At 36.1% G+C, this 16,850-nt stretch overlaps 1 protein-coding gene across 2 annotated transcripts in view; it reads right to left on the bottom strand.

The window, feature by feature from the left end:
* Positions 1-16,850, bottom strand: part of LOC129269664 (ADP-ribosylation factor-binding protein GGA2-like) — a 36,062-nt gene that overhangs the window by 9,131 nt on the left and 10,081 nt on the right. For both annotated transcript variants that reach the window (XM_064105212.1, XM_064105213.1), the window contains exons 4-13: positions 16,194-16,317; positions 12,561-12,664; positions 10,984-11,202; positions 8,789-8,870; positions 7,239-7,367; positions 6,201-6,335; positions 5,643-5,794; positions 3,520-3,743; positions 2,187-2,318; positions 107-321 (exon numbers count right to left, since the gene is read on the bottom strand). In XM_064105212.1, coding sequence (XP_063961282.1) covers positions 107-321; positions 2,187-2,318; positions 3,520-3,743; positions 5,643-5,794; positions 6,201-6,335; positions 7,239-7,367; positions 8,789-8,870; positions 10,984-11,202; positions 12,561-12,664; positions 16,194-16,317 — 1,516 coding nt within the window. The remainder of the gene's footprint in view (positions 1-106; positions 322-2,186; positions 2,319-3,519; positions 3,744-5,642; positions 5,795-6,200; positions 6,336-7,238; positions 7,368-8,788; positions 8,871-10,983; positions 11,203-12,560; positions 12,665-16,193; positions 16,318-16,850) is intronic.

The raw sequence follows: 16,850 nt of genomic DNA, 5'->3' as shown, positions 1-16,850 counted from the left end.
TCTGACAGAAGTACCATTTGATTTGTGCTACAAATTGACTACAATATCAATTGACTATTGTTGTACTCAGAGTAAAACTAAAATTGACTAAAATACATTGACTAACCTGGTTGCACCGACTCTAGTGGAACAAAGACATCCGCTAATGAGAGAACAGTCTGAGTTGTAGGTTGAGTTGTAGGTTGCGGCGTTGGCGCCGACGCCTGGGGTGGAGGGGCGATGGTAGGTGTAATGGTGGGTACCTCAGGGTTCTTTGCTGGGGCCTTTATTTGGGGTGAACTATCTAAGAATAGCAGCTGGTCATCCGATGGAGCAGGAGTTCTAATGAGACAAAAAAGCATGGATGTGTAAATACTAATGACGGGAGGGCTTATTTTCATTTGGTCCAATGCCAATTCGTCCAATTGCCAACTTGTCTACTATCATTTGGTCTACCATCAGTTCGTCCAATATCCAAATGGTCTAATTGCCATTTCGCCCACTCACCATTTTGTCTGATAACCAGTTGGTCCAATAGCTATTTAGTCCATATACCATTTGGTCTAATTAGACTAAGTGTTAATTGGGAAAAATTAATGAAAATAAAAGGAATATTAGACCAACTGGTTATGAGACGAAATGGCCATAGACCAACTGATGATTAGACGAAGTGATGACTGGACAAATGGTAATTGGACTAAATGGTTGTTAGACGAAATGTTGGACAGAAGGACATTAGACTAAATGAAAGTAGACCATGTGGTGAGTGGACGAATTGGCAACTTACCAACAGGAGTACACTAGAAGCATTGACCATCAAAATTCTCAGGTTAAATCAGGGATAATAGCATGCAGTGCTTAGAAAAATGATTAAATTTAGCTGTATATAAATGTAGTATATTATTATTATTGTTGTTCATTAATAATTTCATCAGTTAAAAGTATATGTCACTTGAGCGCTATTTCCACCAAGAGCATTTAATAGATATTCTAACCCGTTTTCTGACTCGAGAGTTCAAATATGGTCTAAAGTTGTGGTTTAACTATGGAAAGCCAACTGTGACACCAATTTCTAACGGAACAGGTTTGACTTATCAGCTCATCTGTCACTTAGATCATTCATAACCATCTCAGTATAATAACTGAATCAGTTTTTTTTTGCATTATAACATGATCAAATAGCACAGTGAACTAAAATATTTACAAGACTAGGATACTTTCGTCTTCCCATAATTTTTGCAAAGAATTAAACCAGACTTCAGGATATGGGCCCATGACATCAAAGAGGCAAATTATCAAGATACATACAGTTTCAACTATATCTGAAAAGCATATAATAATTCACTTTATTTAATAGGAAACTTACATTCTATAAGTCTATTTTACAAGTCCATCAGAACATTCTGCAATTCCCAATGACATCAAATCTGATGACAAAATGTCCAACAGCAGTTACTTGAATGAAAATTAATCTGACACAAACTTCAAAGTCTCCAACGTACCAACTGGCATTTTAAATATTTATTTCCTTTGCCATATGTCACAACAACTCCACTGAGTGATTTTTTTTTTACCTTTTTTGCATTGGAATCTTCAGGAATCCTCACATATAAACAATCGTTCAACTAGCCTGTCCTTTCCAAAGCCATATAACATACCTGAGAACCCTGACAGCCAAAATACGGGAACAAATTACTAAGAAATTTCCAGAAATAGGAACACTCTTAAATTTCACATCCAATGCTACGGACAATTTTTCTCACAATTAGGAACATGCAGGTTAAAATGGTATTTTTCTTTTCCCCAAATTTGGAATGTTCCTGTTTACAAGGAACACTTGACAAGTATGCATATAGTCTGATTTCTATATATGTCAGTGAAAAAAAAGAAAGATGATTTGGGTCTTACTTCTCTTTTGTGTTTGGTTTAACAAGCCACAAACATTTCCCAAAATTAGGAATGTTCAAATTCAATAAGAATACTTGACAGGTATGCATATAGTCTGATTTCTATACCTTGATAAGTCAGTGGAAAAAAAATATATATTTGGGTCTTAATTCTCTTTTGTGTTTGGTTTAATAAGCCACAAATATTTCCCCAATTTAGTAATGTTCAAATTTAATAGGAACCTTGACAGGTATGCATATAGTCTGATTTCTATACCTTGATAAGTCAGTGAAAAATGAAAATAAAGATTTTGGTCTTACTCTTCTTTCGTCTTTGGTTTGATGAGCCCCCTTCCTAAGGATTCTAAATCAGCGAAGGCATCAGATGAAATGGCCGGAGCATTGGAAGATGATGACGTTGTGGATGATGCAGAAGCCCCTGTTTGTGAGATGCTGTCGGAAAAAACAATAAGTAGGCAATATCAGAGGAGTGTTTCATCAACATTCGTTTATGGGCATTATAAATGCAAAACAATAATGAAATAGATGCATCCTATTTGGGGGCACCGTGGTCTGTGGGGATGCCGTGGTCTAGTGGTTATGACTCTCTTCTTTCAATCAGAGGAATAGGGTTCGAATCCCTTCTTCCTTCAGCAAGAAATTTACCCACATTGTGCTGCACTCGACCCAGGTGAGGTGAATGGGTACCCGGTAGGATTTAATCGTTGAATGCTTCAGCGCCTATACGGCGGCTCAGCTACAGCCGGGGTAATAATACGATACCAAGTATCAAGCGCAGTAGAGTATATGCAATTATAGTAGCTGCACTATATAAATGGACAATATTATTAATATTATTATCCTTCACATTAACGGGCAATTTTTTTATTTCCGGGGGCTATTTTTCACAACCTATGGCCCAAATCAGCAACGTTGGATAATCAGTGAAAGGGGTATATCAAGGGCTCCTTTCTTATTGTTCAGGGCTTGTTTGGAAGTTCTCAGGGTCAAAATTGCCCCACGCCCCCTTGTAATTATTTTCCTTCTCCTTCACAACCTATAAGCTGTAATAATTCAAATAAACACAAGTGTTCATGATCAACACAGAAGCAATATGAGAATTTGCATGTCATAAAAACATTTTCAAACAGGTTAGATACAATGGTTCAATTTCTTGTTTTTATAAAAATCACTTTGCAATTGCAATTTTTTTCCTCCTCCTTCACAACCTATAAGCTGTAATGATTTAAATAAACACAAGTGTCCATGATCAACACAGAAGCAATATGAGAATTTGCATGTCATAAAAACATTTTCAAACAGGTTAGATACGATGGTTCAATTTCTTGTTTTTATAAAAATCACTTTGCTCACGAAAACACTGCACACAAGGTTTGTATGGGCTACGATTAGTGTGATTTCAAATCACAAGTAACCACCAACAAGTGAATGATATACACATGAATCTACATACTAAACTTTTATTGCACAAAAAAATACATTACAAATTGATTCTTTCTTGGACACAAAAGTTAAAGAATAGAGATTAAGAGCAAACAGAGAGAATGGAGATTTAGCGGAAAGTACGCCAACAAAAATAAAACAAGAGAGGATGAAGAGAAAAACATATTTCAAAGCAAATTAATAATCATACCTTCCCGTTGCAGTAGGTTGTGTGGGAAATACAGGCGTCACCTGACTAGTTGCCATGGAAACTTGCTGCTGATGCGGAGGCACCTGTTGCATCATGGGATAGCCAGGTTGCATTCCCATCATGCCTATAGAGGATGCCCTCATTTGAGCCATCTGTTGTTGCTGCATCATTAGCTGCTGCTGTTGCTGCTGTTGTGGTGTAGGGTACATTGGCATCCGTGCAGTCTGTCAAAGAATAATGATATCAAAACACATCAAAGAATTTCTAAGATAATAACTTATTTTTATATAACGCTCTTCATGAGATCCATATCAAAGTGATTTACAACGTAGAACATGTAAAATATACTAACAAAAGAGATTTAGAAAATATATAGACAATTTTTTTTTTAATATCAAGGACACTGTAAATGGGGCTATGTTGAATATGCTTTCTTCATGAGATACGTCTTTAAATTGGATCTAAACGATGTGATATTTGGGATACCTAAACAATGTGATATTTGGGATACAATGAAGGGAAGCTGGAAGAGTATTCCAAAGACGTGGGGCAGAGCTTGAAAAGGACCCATCACCAACAAATTTAGTTTTTGACTTCTGCAGAACAAAGGGACCTACTGGGAGTGTATGCCTGGATTCATTCAGAAAGATATTTTGGAGCATGTCCATGGAGAGATTTGAATGTTAGGAGAATAATTTTTATTTGTATAAGAAATTTGAATGGTAGCCAGTGCAATTGTTTTAAGAGTAGGTGTTATGTGGTCATGTTTTTGGTGAGGGAAACTAGACAGGCTGCAGAGTTTCTACAAAGGTGAGAGGTTGTAATAGTAGTGATGAAGCATAATTGAGGGCATTCACAATAGTTGGAAGAAGCGTGAGGCTTGCCAAATGCTTTGGCACAACATTAATATCCAACGTAAATATCCAAGATGCCTGCATCTCCACTACAAACATCACAATTTAAGTTCTTTCCATCACAAATGGGTCAATAAAGTGAATGTGTGGCAAAAAAAGTTATATTATTGTCATCATTATTATTATCATCATCATCATCATCATCATCATTATCAATATAATTATTACCATTATTATTATTATTACTATCATTATTATAATTATTATCATCGTCATTATTATTATTATTATTATAATTATAAAATAAATAGTTTTTTAATGCATGTTATGCTTTTTGCTGCAAACTTCTTGCAGTCTGGTACACGTTAGCAAAACAAAAAAGAGTGCTTAATACAATCCATACATGTGATGGCTATATTCTTTAACCAACTTTATAAAATAAGATAGCATAACAATAATAAAGTGTTGTTGTAATCAGAAACCTAAACTACAATCGCAATTAGAAAGGTCTTTTATTGGAGTTATTTGTGGAATCTCAACAAGTAAATTTGAAAGATAAAAATATGATTTTATAAGGTACAAGACAAATGGATATAAAATTACAAAATACTTTTGAAATTTAAATTCAGTTCCTAGTGTAAAAACAAAAGTAATGAAAAGTAAATACAAATAAAAGAGGCAAAGAGAAAAGGGCCCGGAGTACACTACACAATCCAATACTATGCATTTTTTTTTCAAATCACATTTTGCATAAATGCGAAAGTTCCAAGAAGTAAAAATATTTGATCTGAAGTTTGGCATGTTAGGAATAATAAAATCATAATTTTGCTCTGCTGCAAGCCCTGTGGTAGGAGTAAAGTCAAAATCAGATCCAAGTCACAATGATGACGTCATCACAATTTGGAATTGAATTTGCCTTTATTCCTACAGCGAGGCTCAAAATGGACTGAATTTCGATTTCAATAGTCCTACCACTATTCTTAACTCGCCAAGATTTTATTGGTTGGAATGTTCATATCAAATGTTATTCCCATATCTTTGAAATTCAGATAGCAACAAATCGTAAAGTGTGCATCGGGCTGGAGAAAAGAGAAAGAAGGGTGAAAAAAAAAAGCAAAGGAACAGCAAAGAAGAATAGAACAAGACAAAGAGAAAAAGGAAAGTAAAAACAGAAAGCAGGAGAGAAGCAGCGACTATGATAAATAGAAAAAAAAAGTGGAACGCTAAGAAACAGACAAGATATCAAAGAGACAAAGTTCAGGATCATACCATTTGTTGGGATTGTGTAGTATTGAATGCAGGGAATGGCTGTGTGGTAGAAGGTACTGACGATGGGGCGGGATCAGGACCTAGGAGCTTGTCAAGGTCTGAAGCGCTAGTCGGTTGAACCACTTTATTAGCTGGCTGCTCCGATGATAAACCTATAGTAGGGGAAGAACGGAAAGTAAGAGGTATCAGACTTTGATAAAAACATACTCCCAAATGAATGGAGAATGTGCAAACATTTTTGGTACATAATGGAAATTTTTAAGACTTCACTTATTACAACTGCATTATTGATTTATTTGTTTAAAACACAACATCAAAAAACACAAAATGTGACATTAGATCACCAAAGAACATGAAATTAACATTTCAGAAAATGGAAAACAGGGGACCGTTTCATCAAAATTTTTGTCCGATAAGTTGTTAGATCTGACAACTTTCCTTGATTTTGATTGGCTACGAAGCAATGTTACCATAGTAACTGTCGGATAAAATGGGACTTGTCAGATAAAACGTCAGACAAGTCCTTTCATGAAACGCTCCCCTTGGGTCTACACTTACCTAATGAAGATAATTGTGATTCTAAGAGTTGTGCTGAATCATTTTTGTCACCTGGCTGGGTAACGTCAGAGGGCGCGGATGAAGCACCTTGCTGCTTGATGGGACTTGAACCAGCAAAGTCTATTAATTTGCTACCTACATATAATTGATAATAAGACAAAAAATATGATAACATTAATTGAAAGGCACTTGTATTTGAAGCAAACGATGGTAACGAGCAAGTCTTCAAACTGAAGGTTAATCGTCCCCACATCATCGTAGATCTAGGTCTGGTTCATTTACAAAAACCTAATGCTGTGAAATCTTAGCTGATAAAAGATCCCAGTGCAGATTGCCATCATTGTACATAATAATAATTATAATATAGAGTATTTCTGAATTATATGATTTTATGTGGTTAAGGCGCTGAGAAAAGGAAATAAGAAAAATAACATGGATCAGGAAGAGACAAGGATAAAAGTAACACAGTCATGACAATGAGAGGAAACTACTGGAAGGTAATTTTAAACAAATGGGTTTTTAGAGCAATTTTTAAACAATTGTTTGAAATACTACGAATGGCATATGGCAACTGATTCCACAAGGATGGTCCAGCATGTGCAAAATGACCGACCCCCCCCCCCCCCATGACTTCTTGGATTTAGGAACTGCAAGCTATTTTGAATCAGAAGATCTTAAACGTCGAGGAGGATTGTATGGCATCAACAAATTAACATTGCTTAGAAAAAGGCCTGCCGTCTGGCTGGAATGCTATGCTTATTCTCTCCATTTCTCAGCAATTACACATTCTACCAAAATCATTTGTCACATGATTTCGATTTATACACACAAACACTTGGGTGGTCATTTTATATATTCTTCTTGTTCTGAAATAATGCCGAATAAATGTATTAAAAAAATAATGATGATGATATATAACAAACACTATCATTATGTTCCAGCAGGACTAACTCCATCCTAATTTTAAGGACAGGAGCTTCTCATAAATTCATGTGTAAATTGTTCCATAACTTGGATGCAATAAAAGTCAATACTTACCATCTAGTGAATTTGATGTATTTGACGATGCTCCACCAGCATTTGATGAACTTAGATCTTCAATCCCAAACTTCTCTTTGTACATCTCCATCACCTTGACAACAGCATCATTGGTCTCCAATATATCAGCTAGATTTAAACACAATGGAAGATGGACAAATGTCAATGCTTTCATCGGACAAGGAGCCCAATGTAGAAAGTGTTAAGTTTCCATACAATAATAATAATAATAATTGGCTTTTATATAGCGCTTTATCAATCTACGACTGCTCAGTCACTGGATTCATAGCTTTCAAGCAGCCTGTTAGGCGCACACTTGCTATACCAACAATAACGGTTGTTTCCTACTGGTACCCAATTAGCACCTGGGTGAGAGTGGCAAAGTGTAAGATAAGATAAGATAAGATAAGATTTTATTAAACTCTATCGACCCCCGATCGGGAGTATGAGAGTCTCAACAAGAACATATTTACAATAATGAATATGCGTATAAAAATGAGCATATTTACAATAATGAATTTGCGTGGATTGACGACTTGCCAAAGGATGCTAGGCCATGGTGGGATTCGGACACACGACCCTGATTTTTCTCAAACTTGTTTTTATCTCATTCTTTGATTTTTCTGTTTCTACAAAAGCCAACTTGTTACAAAGGTTTCATTCCCCTCTAACAAAAGAGGTTCAATGTATCAGATCATTTACCTCTCAAGTCATTCTTAACTTTCCTAGAAGGATAGATAAGATATATGTCTTCACCACTAGAGGATTGGGAAAGATCACTGTAAACATAAGAAGTATACCATGTAAATAAAATTGTGACATATTTAGCTTTCCATAATTTTAGCACAGAGTTAAACCCAAGTTCAGAATACTGGCCATAGAGACATTTTTTATCAAAAGGATATAATGTTCTAAGAATTTTTTCTTTCTTTATTTTTATTTTTTAAAAAGAAAATCCTATTTTCTGAAAAAAACGTAATGACGACGTAATTTTGTTGGTAAACAGTGATAATTACGGCAAAAATGTAATGGTCAGGAGCTTTGTCCCTGTAAAGCCCCCATCACACTTATTCCGAATCAAGCAGAATTGGCCTGAATGAAAGGACTATTGTTTGACCACCAGTTGGTCATTTAAATCTACTTCAAACACCGTTCGAAAATATCCCTCAAATGTTTTGAACATGACCAAAACCTTCGGGACGGCCAAAAGAAATGACAAAAATATTTCGAATGCACTCAGAATGCAGTCAGGATATTTAGAATGCCCCTAAAATGTCCAAGAACGTAGCACGAATTATCAATCTGACTCCATTGCGGTTCATTTTGACTAGTGTATGATGATATACGCGGTCAATTTACTGAATTTCAACTCCAGTTTGGTGAATTCATAAGTTCCTCCCAAAAATTTCTAGATTTTTTGAATATTTTTTTCCTTCCAGCTTCTGCTTGATTCCTGCTGATTCCGAACAAGTGTGATGGGGGCTTTACATGTATCTATTCAAACATGCACCGAGACATGTTGAAGAATAACGGCATATGACACAACTCACCGATGCAATCATCCTTCTCATCAGCGTCACTAGCCAGTCTAAATAAACTTGGTCTCATTCTTTCACATGTGAGATACAATTCCTGGAAAAAAAAAACATGGTTTTTAATATTTTATTCAGACAATATTTGGTACAGAAAGATAAAATTTGATACAGAAAAGAACAAAATGAATTAGTCAAGCTCAGCACAATCCCTGACTTAGAGTGATACATACAGTGCGTCCCACAAAAAAGGAAACCCGTTTTCAGAGATAGATTTCACAATTATAAAATATGTTTTACTATGAATTTGATACTCATGGAAAGGGTGGAATCTCATCTCTAATTTTAATAGCAAATTGTTCAAGTATGGCAGATATCAGGTACAGTTTGCGCAGAAACTCACATGTGAATCTGAATCCACTCTCATTTCAGGGATTAGTGAGAGAATCTTAACAAAGAATGCAAAAGAAATGCTAATGAGCCAATCAACGAATAAGCACGGTCGTTGTATCACAAACCAATCATGTTCTATTTTTCTGCGCAACCTGGTTTTAATATTAAAATTTCAAGCTCATCGTGCTCATTAACGTGTTAAGTGTTTGTCTCATATTAGGCATCAAAATATAGAGGATTAATTGAATTGTAAGACGATGTAAATGAAATATCATAATTCATTTGCCGTTGAAGAAAAAATACATGGGAATTCCGGTTTCCTTTTTTCTAGGACGCACTGTATATATTACCCAGCGAAAAATTCATACGCACAAGGGATATCTGTAAAGGCCAACGCACACCTTACGACCCGACTGGTCGGCGACTGGCTTGCGACTGAGTGAGGGGAAATGAATCGCAAGGTAGTCATAAGCCTCGACACCGCACACCTTGCGATCCAATCTGCGACTCACGCATGCGCTTTTTGCTTTTTGGCATAGCAACTGAGAAAGTGCGCTTACTACTGCGTATGCGCGTTGTTTATCATATACGCGTCGTGCAACTCTGTCTGATTGGCTGGAAGTTGGATTGAGCTTGCGATCCAGTCATAAGGATTCGACATGTCAAATCCTTCCGATTTTCCTTGCGACTTGTCTCTGACCGGTCTGCGACGCACAAGCTGACAAGAGCCGTGACGTCACATCTCCCCTCACTCAGTCGCAAGCCAGTCGCCGACCAGTCGGGTCGTAAGGTGTGCGGTGGCCTTAAGATATACAGATTAAACCCTCGGACAACCAGGATGTCTTATGATGTTTTTTTGCACTTCACAAATTTCACACATAAACACACTAATCATTTAAAAATAAACATGTCAATAATCTAGGTATTGGAGAAGAGTTGCATTTTTCTCAATCTTAAAATTTCCGCATTTTTGACGATCTTTGACCATCAAATTCAACCTCAAAATTCATATTCAAATTCACTTTATTCACATCCATAAAAAAAAGGTACAACACATACAATAATTACATAAACAATGATAAAATCAATCAATACATTAAAAATCAATATAATGACAAAAGAAAAGGGTAAAACCAATGCAGTGGATGTAGGGGATTGGCAAAGGCCAAAGACCTATCAAGGCCAATCCCCCTTAGTTTTGCGCAATGGTTAAAAAACAAAATTATACACAAAAAATGTTTTTCTGGACTGTACATATACTTGAATTTGTTGATAAATGAAATTCAAAATGTCTAGAAAAATGTGATATTTCCTTTCCCCAAATGGCAGATATATTTGTTGATTTGAATCTGCGTCATACATGCAACGATTTTATAATTATAAAGTCAAATTATAAAGTAATCATTCAAAGAGCACTCATCTCTGAATTATCTTTTATCTCGAGACGTATGCTTATCTTGCAGTTCATGAAACAAGGGATGATATGAGTTATAAGTGAAATGACTAATACTACTTATCGGACACATCCGAGAATGAATCAACAATGCTACACCAGACTTTCTGATCTGTCATGAGAGTTGCTAAATAATGTAACAAATTATTTGTATCCCTACATATGCAATTAACAAAATTTGAAGGTCTCCGTCCTCTGGTTTTTTGAGGGAGGCGCCACAAAAGTACATCAGAAATAACAACAGAAACAGAAAGTGAAACGAAAGCTGACACATGCACAAGGGTCATGAATCATTTAAAGATGAAACAGTATAATATCTCCTCTTATAAAAAGAAAGGAAAAGAAATGATGAGCATCGAGTAAATACCTTCATCAGTTCCCTCTCCTCTGGGCTTGTATAACCTTCCTTATAATGGGCTAACATCTCGTTGAGTAGTTTGACATTATTGTTACAGCTCTCTAGTTCATTCGTCCTCCTGGAAACCTTTTCAAGCCGTTTCTCGTCTTCTTTCACCATGTTCTTGATGAGACGGTTGGCTGCCTGGAGATCCTCGGGATGCTTGCTCTTTAAAAGCCGTGCTAATAACTGCACAAAAAAATGAATGATGGAAGACATTGAAAGAGATATTAATGGGCAAATCTCTGAAATAATAAACCTTTTTATGCATGCATACATCCCGGCCCATTCTTTTACCTCTTCCTTTTCAGTAGTAATCTATCATTCACAGTTATGTACGTCAACACACTGCAAGGCACAAACAGACTTCAAGTGCAAAGAACATTAACATGTGAACAGGGTGTCGAGTGGTTCATGGGTGCAGCCATGTTACCCTTTCTGTTTGCGACTCTTAGTTACTCCACTGCAGAATAAGCCAGTTCGTAGTTCCACTCTGCGCATGATCAGAGGAAGGTCATTTGTACTAAAGAGACATGTGGTTTAAAAATCTAATGAGATAAGCACCATCTTTGATGTCTTGATCATTCATATATTCTTTTGAATTGTGCTTTTCATTTACATCCACAAAAAACAATGCGTCCACGAACGACTGGTATTTCACAGTTTGCCAAGTACATTGTACAACATGCTATAATATGCATTCAAAGTATAAATGCAATGAATACCTTCATAGAGCGTTCAATGGTGTGCTATTCTAGTCACCTTATCTTTTCAATTTCTTCATCCTGCTATGTAAGGCATCATTACATAATATCTCAATGAAAGAAATGAAAGGTCATTTGACCAAAATTGTCCATGAAGTAACTACGAACTGGTCTATTGCAGCAGGGCACTAGCGTACCTACGGGGGGACTGCCCCCCTGACGAGTCACAACTCATGCAAAGGACGAATCCGTGCCCCCACTGAAGACCTTTTTTGCCCCCCCTGACGAGCTTGAAGACCTTTTTCCCCCCCTGACGAGCTTGAAAAAAAAAAGACCTTTTTTTTTTTTTTTTTTTGCTTGTCAAATTATTCGGACGGTTTTGCCCCCCCCCAGTGGAAAATCCTAGGTACGCTATTGCAGCAGGGTAACTAAAAGTTGAAAAATGGCAGTGCCCACACACTGAGATTACAATTGACAAACCCTGCTCGGCACTATCATATGCACAGCTCTACTAGGTTGATCAAACGTTTGAAAAATAGTATCATCTGAGAGATTTGGCATATAGATATAAATAAGGAAACATAGATCTTTAAGTGGTTGATATTTTTATAGTAATGGTGTCACTAAATTTTTTAATGTATTTATTTATTTTCGCAGTCCGCCTGTCGGGAAGAAAATTTTTGCGATGGTGACATCGGTCGTTCACCGGTGGACTGTCCACTGTGACTCAGCCCTAGAATAACTACTGCAAGATTCACAACATCATAATGAAAAGCAAGTGAAGTCTATTATTTATCTTGTAGCTCACAAATTACAAAAATAAAAGACCAATGAATTGATTACCTTTGATTTTTCTTCGTCTTCAAATTCAGCCATTACTGCTTTAGGAGGGGGAGCGGCAGGTAGTAAATCTGTATCAAGATAGGTTGGATCTTCTTTAACAAGACCTAAAGGGAAAAAAAGACATTCAGAAGCAAGAATTACAGCATAATATACCTCTGGTCTAAGTAGGCAATATATATCAACAATATGTGGCATAAAGCAGGACATAATCTTGTATGTTGTAAAGCCCACAGAGAATAAATTTATTATGCACTATATACACAACTAATTATAATCATTATTACTTCTCAAAATGTACTATAACATTTATCAAGAACAGGGTAAGGAAGGCATGGTATTGAAAAAAAATGAATCCAAGCTTTACTGGTTCTGGAAATGTTCATTCAAATTCAATTAAATTGTTTCAAAAATAATATACCCAAAATTACACTTCCAACATTCTTATCATTTATCTACTGTTTGGAAGCCTCTACTCAAATGATTCCCTGTCCATCTTCCTTCATTGAAGACCAGAACTATTATCATCTTCACGATATGAACATATTTAGCAAACAAAGTGAATCATCAATAAATTATATAAAAAATGAGCTATGATGCATCTCTGATAAATTTATTTGTATGAATTATTGATATCCTGAGCTGGCATTTTGATTTCAGTATTTGATAAGCTCACCATAAAGAGATATTTTCTTGAATTTAATTTCCTTTTGAAATATTGAAATATAGTTAAAATACCAATATTACTACTATGCAATTCCATGAAATAATCAACCTTTTTGAACATCCAACCCCAATTAATTCTCCAATTTTACTTCACTTCACAATATGCTGAAGCTATAAATAACTTGAAGCACTAAAGTTATCATACAAACTAGAAAACAAATCCAAATTATGTCAGGGAGGTCCGACATATAGGCGGTTGGATGAACATGCTCGATTGGATTGCGACTCCTGAAGACGGACAGTCAACCTGCCTGAAACGTCGAGTAACCTCTCTTCACTTCATCCTGCTACTACTCAAACCATCAATATTCAAGCCATATTCAGCTCATCTCATCAGTAGCGACCACACAGAAACGCTGTTAGTGAAGGTGTTGTTAGCGCCAACAAGTAACTAACAAATCAGCCACTAACACCATGAGCAGAATGAACGCACAGAAAGCGCTGTTAGGCACAGGTGTTGTTAGTGGGTTTGAGCCTTATAGTTAGGCAAAATCTATGACATACTATAGTGATCTATGCATGGACCGATACAATGAAAGGACCTTTATCCCACAGGTTCAATGTATCATTCCAATTAAAGGTATTGTTTAACTTTGTGAGCAGCCGATTTAAAAAATTCTCAAACCAAGATGAAACATGTGTACAAGTGCATGTATTAGAACTAATAAACCCTGAAAACAACCATTATTGAGAATGAAAAGCTAAAACTACAAGGCAAACCCCGATTTTGTAAATAGGCGTCTTATAGACGCCTAAATAGTACACATAAGTGTATGGGATGAAATTAAGATGGTGTTTTCGGTCACTTTATATTTCAATTTTTGAATCACTAAATAATTATTTTCGAACACAATTTTTTCTGGGCTTGATTTTTGTAACATATCACAGACACAGGTGACAAGTGTGACCTTCTAGCTCAGATTTTTTAAAAGTCAAACCAATGTTAACCATTCACTTTAACCGGGATTCTTACTTTGTGATGACGTTGTACCGCGGTGTTAATTACTGAATTCTGATTATTTTAACCATAATAGGTCCATGTTTTAACATAATACATAGACCTTAACATCGATGAAAAATGATCTATTAACGGCAAAAGTCAATAATTGTTTGATAGGGGAAGGGGGCGGTATAGGTTTGCTCGTAGAGTGGAAGAGTTACTTCCTACTATGGAGATGTATACCGTGCCGAGCAGGATGTGGAGTATAGTCATACAAACAATTGAACATTAACATGATTAATAAATTTTAAAAAAGTGCATTTAAAAACAATTATGTGATATAGTTTTGCATAACTTCCGTAAAAATTATATTATATATTACAAAACTATAGGCGAGCTGATGATGTCATTTGTCATTTTCCCACTTATTGATTTGTATGTATGAAATAATGTTCATTTAAACTGAATTTGTCCTTACAGTGGAAAGTAAATATGACCTCTGCTTCAGCATGTTCAGTAATCATCATGACCATTGACACGTTTTACATAGGCCTACTTGTTGAAACATGAATTTACCAGTTCACGGTAAAATCAGGAAAAGGGGAATGAGGTATGGGATTGGTTTTGCAATCACAATCATAATCACAACATGTACATGAATAATCGCTAGAGGGTATTCATTTGTCTCGCAATCTACTATGGTCAACAAGGAAATTCGTGATCACTCTCGCAAAAAGTGTTCACTAGCTTTCTAGGAAATTCGTGATCACTCTCGCAAAAAGTGTTCACTAGCTTACAAGTTCACGAGCTTTCGAGTGCCGCTGCAACCATAGTAGATTGCGAGACAAATGAATACCCTCTAGCGATTATTTCATTCCACAATAATGAACCTATTTATAGTATGTATATGAATATTGTTATTCTTAATGGGGGGAAACAAGGTAATAACAGCAGTTATAATAATAATTTTTTTTTAATGGGACTTGGCTTCGTAATTCTTTTCTAGGATATTCTTGGTGGCCTGGATAGGCGTCAATGTTTTCAAACATACTGTACAGAGTTCACTTCATTCAATTCATATTTTATTTATCTTTCTTCATTATTTTCCATTGAAGAATTCTGTTGTTGATTGTAATTGCAGTCTTCTCATCTAATTTCATTCTGTTTTCTCTCATACGTATTGGGGACTGGAGCATTGGCGGATCCAAAACAATGATTCAAATTTTTAATGTAAACATTCCAGCCATTTTTACCCAAGTGTGCTCCCCCCCCCCCCCTTTTGAAGCAATTTAAGACCTTTTTTTTTTACTTGTCAATTTTTGTTGGGAAAAATAATACCTTTAATTTTAGACGTAAACCTTTTTTTTTTTGCTTGTCAAACTCTTTCTCGGGAAAATGTGCTCCCCCTCCCCCTTCCGGGCCCCTTTTGGAAGAAACTGGATCCGCCCCTTGGCTGGAGTACCCTTTTAATTCTATTTTAAAGCACTTGATATAAAAATGAGACAAGTTTTACGCAAGACACGCAAGAGATATTCACTAACATTGTCACTATCGGTGCCCTTGGCACTGTTAGTGAATAGTTCAAACATTAGCGCTAATGTTAGCTTCTGTGCGACCTTGTAATGTTAGTCTAACAGCGCTAGCTAGTGATTGGGCTAACATCATGCTTCTGTGCGGGCAAAACCTCGCTAACAGTGCTGTTAGTGCTCTGTTAGCGCTAACAACGTTTCTGTGCAGTCGGTACTGGTCTACAGTCCTTTTCAGGACTTCACTCACTTTCAAGAAAAGAATACTTCTAATTTCCTCTTTTCATCCTATCTCGTTTTTTCCATTTTAATCTTTCTGCCTGTATTTCCTTCCCTTCTTCATATTACACATGGTGAACCGTAAACCTTCTCCACGTTATAAACTCCACCATGCATACCTACAAAGATCATCTAGATTGCTTACGTGGAAAACAAGATACCAACCTTGTTTTTTTAGCATATCATAAGCCTCCACGATCTTGCCTTCATAGGGGAGACCCTTCTGCCAGGAGTACATCATTTCTATTGTTTTCTTCTTCACCTTCTCTGTTGTCTTATTACCAAGATACTGAAGAAACAATAAGAAATAAAGAAGTTGTCTAAAGATGGTATTTTCGAAAGCTTATGTTTAAAGTGCCCATGCAGTGAAAGAAACGAAGGGGAAAAGATTGGTTAGCCCCCCCCCCCCCACAAAAAAAAACATCAGTTCTATTTTTTTCCCCACGCATTCTCAGTTTTTCTCATTTAAATACCAAGATACTGTAGAAACAACGAGAAAGTTGTCTAAGTATGGCATGTGGCATAGTTTCTTATTATACTTTTTATGTTTAAATATTGATGCATTCACAAATAAAGGAAGGGGCAATGAGTGTTTAGCCCCTCTCCCCCCTGTAAAAAAATAGCCCCTAGGTATACATCAGTTGTCTATTGTTTTCTTATTACCAAGATGCTGTAGAAACAGTAAGAAATAAACATTTTGTCTAAGGATGGTATTTTCCAAAGCTTTAAATAATATTTCTCATGTTTAAATGCTCATGCTGTGAAAAAAAATATGGGCAAAGAACTGTTACCCCCCCCCCAAAAAAAAAAAATGAATAAAAA

Source organism: Lytechinus pictus, chromosome 10 (assembly GCF_037042905.1).
Source record: "Lytechinus pictus isolate F3 Inbred chromosome 10, Lp3.0, whole genome shotgun sequence".
Lineage (NCBI taxonomy): Eukaryota > Metazoa > Echinodermata > Echinoidea > Temnopleuroida > Toxopneustidae > Lytechinus > Lytechinus pictus.
This window is presented reverse-complemented; position numbering and strand designations above follow the sequence as displayed.